The 12,153-nt window shown below is 39.8% G+C and overlaps 2 protein-coding genes across 2 annotated transcripts in view; one reads left to right on the top strand and one right to left on the bottom strand.

Moving 5' to 3' along the window:
- UBAC2 (UBA domain containing 2) overlaps positions 1–12,153 on the bottom strand; it is a gene marked incomplete at its 5' end in the record, with an annotated part of 84,669 nt that overhangs the window by 67,476 nt on the left and 5,040 nt on the right. The window contains 2 exons of the mRNA XM_008948211.1: positions 9,337–9,443; positions 9,877–9,996. Of these exons, the coding sequence (XP_008946459.1) occupies positions 9,337–9,443; positions 9,877–9,996 (227 nt within the window). The remainder of the gene's footprint in view (positions 1–9,336; positions 9,444–9,876; positions 9,997–12,153) is intronic.
- On the top strand, positions 6,726–7,691 carry GPR18 (G protein-coupled receptor 18). The gene has a single exon (XM_008948209.1). It carries the CDS (start codon positions 6,726–6,728, stop codon positions 7,689–7,691), a length of 966 nt encoding a protein of 321 aa, XP_008946457.1.

Below are 12,153 nucleotides of genomic sequence, written 5' to 3'. Positions count from 1 at the left end.
CAGGCTGAGGAGTGGGAGAGGACAGACAGCTGTGCCATGACACAGCCCTTGAGTAGCATGCCTATGGCAAAACTGGAAACAACTGCAACGAGTTTATGTATTCAGTGCCATGACAACTTTTAACCAGTAGTCTATTCTTAAACCTTCACTGTGGTACAGTACTCTATGGGAATAAAAAAATGAAGCAAAATTTCATCAAGGTTGAGAACAGTAAGCCAAAACTGCATGGGAACTCACCCACAACAGCAAGCTTGTAAGTTAGCAAACTGATGCATGGGAGAGTTCCTTCCTGCACCACTAGTGCACTGGACTGTGCAAAAAAATCCAGTTTGTTTTTTTTCAAGAAGTGCAAAAGATAGAAAGTTTAGAAGAAGGAGAACACAAGTTCAAGCTTGCTCCTTACCAAACTGAAGCAGAGGGTGCTCCGTCTGCCCCTCTGCGTGCCGAGCCTCTCTGCATCAGCCGGACAAAGCCTGCACTGCACGGTTCAGTGGACAGGCAAAACACACCTTTCCTACCACCACTGAACCACTGAAAGACCCAGCAGCACATTATTCCTGCAAAGCAGCAGTTTGAAGACAACCACCTCAGTGCTGCACTTTCACACTGCTGTAAGTGATCAAGCTCACTTCTAAGGCTTACTGCCAGTTAGTGAATAACAGACCACATGTATAGACCACGTGCGCTCTGCGTTTTCCTCAGACATGAAATACACTGGCTTAGCTTTTAACAACTCAAAACCAGCTTTAACACAAACTAATGCAAGTAAAATTATCTTCTTTACTCCTCAGCCTTCAGAATAGCAAAAAAAGACTCCGTAGGGAACTGCACGTTTATTTCAGTAAAAGCTGGAGCGGTGGAAGTACTCACCCATCTGAGGGAAGCCAATGCAAGACACTCATCTCTAGCTGATAAAACAGTACAGAAGGAGAAGAAAACAAAAATAGAGCCAGGTGCTTCCTATAACAGAAACCAAAGTGCCAGGGGAATGCGGCACAGCAGAGCAGCCCACTGCCTCTCACAAACCACAGTTAGTGCAACTTTTCACTTGGGTGTTTTGTGTCCAAATGTTTACCACCCTGCAGCTGCAGCCAGCCTGAGCACCTAGACAAGAACGAGCTCACGCTTGCTGGTAGAGCAAATACCTCCTTTCAGTACAGGGCTGCCAGGCAGAGCTGCCCCTCCACTGCTCCCCTCCCAGCCTGCCCGTGGTTTGCCAGCCTCTTCCCCACAAGGCAGACTGTGGAAAGCCTGAATGAAAGCAGAACACAGATTGCCATGTACATGCAAGCAGCAATACAGCAAATCAGCAGGACGGCTAACCTGCCAGTTAATTCAGCTGGGCTGCTGTAATCCATCTGTGGAAACTATTCCAGCTGCCCTCACAAGGCATGACCTCCTCCCTAGGGTCAAGACATCAGCCACCCTCTTCAGACAAAATGAGACACAGCTATAAAACCTCACTCTTCCAACCCACCCCCAAAAAAGATGGCAAGCCAAGAGGCAGTTCACTGCACACAGCTTTTCTAATCCCAGCCTCAACATCTGCGTGGTTTCCATCCAAATCCAGAATTACTTTCATACTCCTCCTTTAGCTAAGCGGGGCACTGTCTATCCACTTGCTTGTTTCGGTACATTCACAGTGCAATTCAGGTGGGAAGTGACCTCCACACTTCTGTGCATTATTTTTCCCAAAATAAAGTACTCATGCCTAGGAGAGTTCAAAAGCCTAGTTATTCTCTTCCAGGAGCCACAGAATCGTTTTTAAACCTTTTAAAAATATATGTGACTGTCCTGGTTTTGGCTGGGATAGAGCTAATTTTTCCTCTTGGAACATCACTGAATTTCAATGAGCTTTCACTAAACTTTTGCTGAAGCATGCTCCAGAGTTGTTTTGCTAATGATAGAGCCACTGAAGAGTTTTCAACACTGGTTAGTCCTTTTAAGATAACCTTTAATCCTAAAATATTCAGCTTTTTTTTTTAACAGATTTATATTTCTATAGGATGGTCTGGGTAAGATTTGCAGCTCATTGCATTTAAGAGGGCTTTGGAATGATTACAAAAATTAAGTCTGGTATTAGTTTACCTAAACAGGAAATACCAAATATGTAAAGATACTATTCACATGTACACTGAAAAGCACATCCAGGTCCCTCCCTGTGATCACTTCACCCATCACACTGACCTAAGCAAATACGTACACACTACCACATACCCATTCAGCTGAGATAATTACATGTCTCCACAGAGAGGGTATTTTTCACAGAAGTTATCTTTAGCACTAAGTGAAGATCACCTGCCTACGCTACTCTTACAGCCAGTGAAGAAAGACACCCCGACAAACAAACCAGATTTTGGCACTATGTGAACTGCAGGAACGTGCACTTCCTGGCCAGTTCCCGACTGCATGCCAGCAGGAGACTGAAACATTACCCCTCCCTTCCACAACACACAGCTCTCTGCATTGTGCTTCAACGTCTCAAAGGCTCTCAGTCAGACACCTGGAGCTAGTGGGTCCTCTGCACAGAATTTGGAGTGACCTTTTCTGATTGACTTTTTCAAACATTAGATCTTTTTTGGGCTGACAAAGAGAAAACATAGGAAATTAGTTGTCTTTATCTATTACCCTTTGTAAATATTCTTATCCCATCAAAGAAGTCTGTTGTAGTGACATGTTTCAGAGATTTCACTCCATTTTAACACACGCAAAAACCTCTCTTCATATAGCATTTTTCTGCAAAGCTCTTAAATAGTCACATTATTATTTTAGACAGTAAATAAAATACAGAAACATTGCTCAGTAAAATATGGTAAGTACAGAAGGGTACTGAAGTGAACCAAACTTCTCACTTCAAATGTAGCAAATTTCTGTCACTTTCAGACTGACTGTTATCCAAGGCAATGTAAATACCATGGGGATTTCCACAAAACCAGACTATGTTCTGCAGTTAATATATTTACATTGTGTTTATTAGAAAATTCTGCACAACCATGATGCCTATTCTTGTAGATACCTTTGCATGTAAACATTAACTAAAATATGCTTTCATTATACCACAAACATTTAAAAATGTATTTTACAAAGATACACAGTACAAGAGCCTGTTCTGACCACACTGGAAGCATTATAAAAGTCTGCCTGATGAAAGGCAGACTTTTAGAAATATCAGTTCACAGACACGGTGTGTGAAATATTAACTTTGAAGTATGACCAATAAAAGAGCTCAGAACAAGCCGGATGACATCACTGTTTCCTGCCTGTGAAGTGGAGCTATTTTAGCTAAGTGAAGCTGAGCAGAGAAGAGGAAGTCTAAAGCTTCGACAGATTTGGGGCTATGAAAGGAGCATCTCTGAAGAAACTCTGTAGTGCACAAAAGGTGAGTAACAATCCCTTATGCTACGCTAACAAAGTAACTTGGATGTTTACGTGTATTGCTAAGACAGATTTCCCTCTTCAGAAGCTGAACATGGGTATAAATTCTAACTAATGAAAAGATATTTAATGCTTTAATACACTTTCAAAGTATTGGCAGCATTCTGTAAATAGCACTGAAAGCAAAATGTATGCATTTGTAGAAGCATAGTACCAAAAGTACTGTTTTTTAGGATATTAACAAAAAAATTCTAAATACGCAGTAATTAAAAGCATTTGTACATACATTATCACTAAAGGAAAAATGCTCGTTTTCACTAAACTAGAAGATCTTGTTGCTTGGTCTCTCTGTGCTTCACTGAAAGCTATATACTCCTCAGGGAAATGTGAGCAAACGTAAAGGACAGCCAAAGGGGAAAAAGGGGCCTGGGAAGAGATACATACACAATCCTTTCAATGGAGTCACTGTTGCCTGGCTCATAGTAAGAATCTAGAGAAAAAGATTTAATTTTGGTTTTGTTCTGAAAGTCTTTGTTCTTGTACACAGCACCTTGATGGGCTTCAATATTCACATTAGATGCTCAGGACTATCATTAAAAAAAAAATAGATTGATAAAACATATGGAAGCACATAAGAGTAATCATTTGGAATTAATTGAGACAGGCACCCAGAAACCAGTAGCTCCTGCAGCTTCTCCAGCAAACTCTTTTAACAATACCAGTAAGTAAGTGTTCCCATTATGAAAAATGGCCATTAGTACAAACCCATCCACTCAGAGGCACCCAAAGATCTACTTGGGTTGACCTGGGAAATAGCAACCTGAACTCCGTGCAGACATGTACAGATAGAAAGGCAGAACATCTGCATTTGTGTATAAATGGACACAGGTAACTGCACACTTTTAAAAAAATCTCATTATTTCTTACCTACATAAATGTTACATTTTAGATTCTTAAAAATTAAATTTAAGAGAAATACCTAATTAGAACACTGACAGGCATTTAAACTCACAAAGTTTGGAAACAGTGTCTTCAATGACTAAACAAACAAAAAACCACCTTTTTGTTACAGTAGGTCCATTCTTTGCTATATCTCAAAACTGGCAAAAATTTGAAATAACCAGCAAACAAAGCCATAGAAACACATGTTTTCTTGACAGAAGCGCACATCAGATTCAGCTTCCTCTCTTCCCAGCAACATTACCCTTCTGGTTACTTTGGAAACAGGACCTGACCAGAAATGGCTATCGTCACTGTAAGTCTGAAGGAGAGAAGAGCAAAACCAAAACCCATGCTGTTTATTAACATTCATCTGTAAAAAGTGAATTCCTCTACCTATCCATTACTGCTCAATTCACCTGCTAAACAAGTCAGCATCTTGAGATAGGTAGTCATGCACTACGTCATACACAACCACTAGCAAGAGAGAAAACAAAAACAAACTAACAGAACAAAAGAGGAAAAAAACTCTTAAAATGTGCTAGGGCAGGGGAGGTGTTAAGTAAGATTTGGACAATTTCATGCAACAGCAATGAAATTGGGACAGTATGCCAGATAATATGTCAACTGTGCTATAAGAATGTGCCACAAATTTTCTTTCAAGCATATGCCATCTACCTTTCACTAAGGTCTGCTAACACTTCAATTTTTTTATTTTTTGTGTTCTTCACACAATGAGGTATTTTAGAAGCATTCACAGAGATGTGATCCAAACCTTTGTCAGTATTATATAAATAGCTTTTCCCATATGAAACATAAATTCTGTTACAAGTTCTAATGACCTCATCTGATCAGAAAACACACCTTCTTGTTTTGTAGAGAAAAAAAATCATATCTTTGTGCCAAAAGTTTAGGGCTAGATATTTATATGTTGTTGGGTTTTTTTAATAACTGTAAATTGGAGAATTGTACGAAAATCACAAGTCTAAACTTCGTATTTCAAGGTAGAATCTAACCTAAAGAAAGACTTAATAAGTCATATTTAAGTTAGTTACCCCATTGGTGCTCTTCTCAAAAGCAGCTGGTATTTGCCAGTACCAAACCAGGATGCTACATTAATGAGCACCAGTTCAAACCCCTGTGTATTCCTGTATCACTGAAAAAAGTACCTGGCAACATCACAGTGAAAGCATAAACCAGACAAGCAGTAACAATAAGCTTTTTTTTTTTAATTGTATTCTCCACTTTTGGATATAAAATATGCAGTAACTATGCACTCCTCTGCTCTGGAGAACAGTTTTGGCACCTGATACCATAGAAGTTACTTGGCTGGCTGTCACAAGTGGGAAGACAAACAACTAATTCTTTCCTCCTCCTCTTCACAAAGCTGCCACAGCACTGGGTGAAGGGCTGAACAAGAGGAACCCTCCCATGACAAGTCATGAAGTTGTGACCACACCAAGAGCCAGGAAAGCAGGGTGGGGGGTGCGAGCTAACCAAGGCACCCATGCAAACAGCAGGTAAGGTCTGTCATCTTCCAACAGCTCCTGAGTAAACCAGGGGATGATCTCTTTCAGCTCTCATCAGCTCAGCCTGCATAATGACATTTCAGACGTCCAACTCCTGTGACCAAGAAGCTGAGAGAAGCAACAGAGGTGTGCTCTGGAGCAGCTGGCTACTAGTCAGCAACTCTCCCTCCCAGCAAATACTGTTCACACAGGGACTGGCTGGGGACTGCACTGCTTCCCGTCTTCTTGCTTTTTTAAACAGAAAGCCTATCAGGTGGTTGGTGCTGATGCCCGGGGATTAAATACTGTGTTAGAAACTATCTAGCTATTAAGACAGCTCTTTAGTGTCTTTTATGAGGAACAGTATGTACCTATTCTTTTGGGAGCTGAGTAGCTCCTACACAGCTAAAATGCAAACTCAGTACTTCACTTTGCATATCCAAATGTCACAACATGCCATGCTCACTTACTTCTTTTCATAACTAGTTTTAGTCAACAGTTTTCCAACAGGGACAACTAGCTCTTTCAATCTAATCACTGTTTCAATCTTATTATCAGCAACTGAAGCACACTCAAAGTAGCTGGTCAATCTTGACTTTTTGATTCCTTATATAAGAAATTTCTTAAGTTATTAAAAATATTTCATTAAAACTAGGTTATAAATACTGTTTCTCACAAGTCTGGTGGTACATGTCCTTCTTTCAGAGCACAATAATGTTATTTGCAGTCAGAAAAAGCAGCAAAGCTAGCACATTTTCACAGAGAAACAGTACAACCTCATCACTAATCCCCATCCTACAACAGTCTTGTTTGCTTCTAAAGAAAACTTTTATTTGGTAATAACTTTTAATATTTTATCTGTGTTTAGGGAATGAAACTACTATGCCTAGATTCAATTAAAACATGATGCCTGGAAATCACCAACCTGAAGAATACAGGATTTCATCGCTGGTCTTCTACAGTTTTGTATTCACAGTGGGATTGTTGGTGAATGCCACTGCACTATGGGTTTTCAGCTGCACTACCAAGAAGAGAACAACTATAACTGTATATATGATGAATGTGGCATTACTTGACATAATTTTTATACTGTCCTTGCCTTTTCGGATAATCTACCACGGGAAGGAAAGGTGGCCTTTTGGAGACACCTCCTGTCGGATTATCGGTGCTTTCACTGTATTTTATCCAGCCATTGCTCTGTGGTTCCTCACCTTCATAAGCGTAGACAGATTTATGGCTATTGTCCAGCCCAAACATGTCAAAGAACTAAAAAACACAAAAAAAGCTGTGCTGGCTTGCTCTGGAATCTGGGTAATGACCCTCGCCACAACGTCCCCATTGCTGTTTTTACAGTCTGATCCGGATAAAGCCTCGAATTTCACCACTTGCATGAAAATGCTTGATATCATCCATTTAAAGGAAGTAAATACATTGAACTTTTCTCGCTTGATTTTTTTCTTTTTGGTTCCCTTGTTTATCATGATAGGGTGTTACCTAGTAATTATTTACAATTTTATCCGTGGCAAGACTTCTAAACTGAAGCCTAAGGCCAAGGAGAGATCCATACGCATCATACTTACTCTGATCGCTCAAGTACTCATCTGCTTTGTACCCTTCCACATCTGCTTTGCCTTCCTGATGTTGCAAGATGAAGATAAAACTTACAGCCCCTGGGCAGCCTTTACCACCTTCCTCATGAATCTCAGTACGTGCTTGGATGTTATACTGTACTATATTGTTTCTAAACAATTTCAGGCAAGAGTCATCAGTGTAATCCTGTATCGCAACTACCTTCGAAGTGTGCGCAGGAAAAGTTTTCGAACTGCAAGTGTAAGATCGCTCAGTAATATGAACAGTGAAATGATATAAAAAGAGAAAAAAAAATGTCAGGGGATTTTTAGAAACTAAACAGGTGATTCTTTTTTCCAAATTCTAGAGTTTTGACTACATCAAAGAATGTTCTAGAGCTGCAAGCGACAAATACATTTCTTGCACCATAAATACGACAGAAGCAGAATAACAATTGCACCTCTTTATATTTGCTCAATAGCTTTTATAAATCTGAAATGAAATAAAACCCAGTATCAGTGTTAAAAGTTTCCAATGCTTTTGTCACCTCAAAAGACTGTGAATATTGTCAGATGTGGAAAAGTGACTAACAGTATAATAAAACAGACAACACTGAGGAATTACAATGCAACACATAATTTCTTATATTTGCACAATCAGCTGCTCCTGAAACTGCTGTATACCACACACTTCTAAAATTAGCTTCATTCTCTCATTATCAATGTTAGCACAACTTGAAAGGAAAGCATACATAGGTAACATTTATATTTCATTCAACTAAAAACTTTTTTTGATGCAGATTTCTTTGTAACTGACAACATTCTGCAGTCATAGATTAAAAATACCATCAAAAGGTGTAATAGTCAAACTGTTCATTAGTTCCCTATGGGCATGATGTATACATTTCTTACACCCTAATCTTGCACAAAGTATGTTGTTACACAGATGAAAATACTGGATTTGCCTAAACACACTGGCAGCCTATGTCCCAGCAACAAACCTCAAAGTAGCCAATACGAGTAACTGCACTGCTACTCAAGCTTTCAACGCCTTTTGACTACTCACATGTCACAAAAATATGTATCTTTATAATGTCAAACCCATGCTTTTTCTTCCTTATTAAATCGGCCTTTAGCTACTTTTAAGGGACACACTAAAAAGCAGTAGAAATAAAAAAAGTCTAATACGGTGTTTAATGTTAAAATTTTTCTCCAGGACCTTTTATTATTACTTCAGAGGGTGCGACACAAAGAAAAAAACACAAGTCTGTATGGGGCTGATCTTACCTGTCAGAAGCTTAACCACAAAGGCCCTTCAAGCTCTGTGGTTCTACTGTAACATGTATATCTCTTATTAAGTGCAGAAGTCTCAAATATAGGTTATGCAAAACTGAACCATTAAATATCTTAAAGCTTTAAGAACTTCAGATACAAGCACTAAATGGAATAACATGCTCTAGCACTCAATATTTGAAAAACAAACATACAAAATACCAGTGTGAAATGCAGACAACTGCATATGCATTTAAAAGTGAACATAAAGATATGAATTGCTGTTGTCCTGTCTTTGTGATTTAAGAAAGAATTCAGCACCAACCTGATTTCAGTTTTCAGATTTACCAAATTGAACAAAAACCAAACAGGGCAATAATTTGTGCGCTGCAAACTGTGTGTCAATCACACTGACAGTTGAAATGGCAATAGCAGAATGGCAAGTAACCATTATATGCATCAATTATAAATTAATTAACCACAGATCGCAACCATGAAACGAATGTTTGAAAATATAATAGCTGTGCCAAAACCCTTTACATTGTAGTTCAAAAGAGAATTAAATTTAATTTGAAGAGCCAAATGAAGAAAGTTTTCTTTAAATTAGAATCTGCACAAAACAATAATCCCCTGAAACTATACCTAAAATAACCAATCCATTAGGAGCTACTTACAAACCAGAAGGCAAGCTGTTGATGGTGATGCCAAACATATACTGAGCAACTTCTACAAGGAGAAGATCAAATAAAGCTGAGAGCATCCAAGTGCCCAGTAAAAATGACTGAAAGGAAAAAATTCAAGTTGAATTAATTCAACAGTTTAAATGCATCTCTAAATAAAAGAAAAAAACATGTAAACAACTATAGCAGTTCAATTAAGACAAGATCTTTAGCACAATGTAATTCCATATCTACATACTGATCTACACAACCTCAGATACTGCAGAATGAGAAGTTAGATCTGTTACCAAAATTAAATTCTATGGGTCTTATAACTTTCAGCTGATACAGCTGCAAACTTTAATTAGAATAATCCACTGACTACAAGATATTATCAATGATATATTTATGGAAAGCAAATTATCTTTAAAACCTTTTAATATATATTTTCATATAAAATATTAGGAATAAAACTGCAATATTAATGCAAGACTACAAGATGCTAAACAGTGTAGAACATAGTTTCTGTTAAAAACAAATGTAACTGCAACTTACTGAAAATTTTCTGCTGCCATATCTTCTTTCAAATATTCTAAAGTTGTAAATGAGCAGACTGCTGCAGAACGTGTCTTTCAAATCAAGACATATTGTTCTCCCACATACAAGTCTCCAAACCTAGAATTTTAAAGATCATCATGTAAAGTGTCTTCTCCTTCAAGGAAATTCTTTACAAAATTTGTGCTTAGTGAATAGAAATGCAGTACATTTAAGGAAAGACATAAAGAGAATACAGTGTTATGGAAAGTTTGAGAAGTCTACTTTAAAATATTTTTGAGGAAAAGGGAGGTCTACCTGCTGAAATAAAGCTCAATTGAAATAAGTCAAATATATTCTTATGTCCCTAGGTCACGTTCACAAATAAAAATGAAAATCACAATCCTATTAAATTGTAGAATTTACTTTTTTAAAAAATTAAGTGACTTCCAGATACGACCTAGTCCAGTGTGCTGCTCTAAGCAGGCCTAATCAGATCAGCTTTCTCAAGGCCATGTCTAGTCAAGTCTTGAACAACTCCAAGGACGGAGATTCCACAACCTCTCTGGGCAACCTGTGACAGTGTTTGGCCATGGTTTAAAAAAAACCAACAAAATAAAATCCTTATGTCTAGGCAGAATTTCCCATGTTCCACCTTGCCTTTCCTCCCTCTGTGCACCTCCAAGCACAGCCTGGCTCCAGCCTCTCTATAGCTTCTCAACAGGTCTTTGCCTTCTCTTCTTAAGGTTGGGCAGACCCCGTTCTTTCAGCCTCTCCTTGTATGTCGCATACTCCCACCCTCTGACTGTCTTGGTGGACCCACTCCAGTGTGTTCACCTATTTCCTGTACTGAGGATCCAAGAACTGGGCACTTGTGAGACCAGCACTGTGTTAACTAGAGGAGTAGGGTCACTTGCCTCGACCCACTAATACTCTTACTAATCCAGGAGATGGTTGGCCTTCTTGGCTGCAAGAACACACTGTTGACTCCTGTTGTCCACTAAGATCTACAGGTCTTTCTCTGCAGAGCTACTTCCCAAACACTTGCTCCTGCCAGCCTGCACTGTTGTAGCCTGGGGTTATTCTATCCTGGAAACAAGACTTCCCAACTCATGGAGTTCCCATCAGTCCATTTCTTGAGTTTGCCAAGGTCTCTCTGAATAATAGTAGCCCTACCAGCCAATATATTCACCGTTCCCACCCATTTTGGATCACACACAAACTTGCTCAAAGTGCACTCCATCCCACCACCCTGGTCACTAATAAAGACATTATATAGTACTGGTCCCTGTACTGATTTTTAAGGGCCCCTCCCTCAATTAATACCTGCCAAGTAGACTATGCACTAATGACCATGACTCCATTGAAAGTCTAGCCAGTATTCCATCCATCTTGTCCATGAATCTTATTCTGTACATACCTCAACAATCTGGCTTGAAGAACACAAAGCTAAAAGCCCTGCTAAAGTCAAGTTATACAAAACCCACAGACTCCCTGTTGTCCACAGCACCACTTGCATCATGTAAGGAAGCAACTAGTTGGTCAGCCATGCTTCCATAGAATCACAGAATGGTTGAGGTTGGAAGGGACCTCTGGAGATCATCTAGTCCAACATCTTCACTCAAAAAAAAAGCCAACTAGAGCAGGATGCTAACAGACCACGTCTAGTCTGGTTTTGACTGTCTCCAAGGATGGAGACTACACAGCTTCTCCGGGAAACTGTTCCTCTGTTCCATCAGTCTTACACTAAAAAAGCTTTTTCTTTAAATGGAGTTTCTTGTATCTTAATTCATGTCCATGGCCTCTTGTTCTTTCAGCGGGCTGGGCTCCCTCCCATCAGTTATTTGCACACACTGGTAAGATCCACCCTAAGCCTTCTCTTCTCCAGGCTAAACAAACCCAGCCCTCCCAGGCTCTCCCCACAAGCCGAATGCTCCAGCCAGACTGCACTGGTGGCCCTTGGCTGGACTCTGCAGGATGTCAATGTCTGTCTTGTACTCAGGAGCCACGCCCAAGGGACAGCTCTCCAGATGTGGTCTCAACAAGGCTGAGTAGAGAAGAAGGATCACTCCACCAGGCCTCCTTGGGAGGCTTTTCCTAATGCAGCCCAGGATGCTGTTGTGGCTTTTTAGCCACGATGTTGCACTGCTGGCTCATGCTCAACTTACTCTCCACCAGATCCCCAAAGCCTTTTCTGTAAAGCTGACTTCCAGCTGGTCAGCCCCCAGCTTGCGCAGCTACATGGGGTTTCTCCTTGCCAGGGGCAGGACCTGGCATTTGCCTTTGCTGAACTTCACA

Source organism: Merops nubicus, unplaced genomic scaffold (assembly GCF_000691845.1).
Source record: "Merops nubicus isolate BGI_N331 unplaced genomic scaffold, ASM69184v1 scaffold19129, whole genome shotgun sequence".
In the NCBI taxonomy this organism is placed as follows: domain Eukaryota; kingdom Metazoa; phylum Chordata; class Aves; order Coraciiformes; family Meropidae; genus Merops; species Merops nubicus.
The sequence above is the reverse complement of the archived record's forward strand: the minus strand, read 5'-3'. Positions and strand labels throughout refer to the sequence as shown.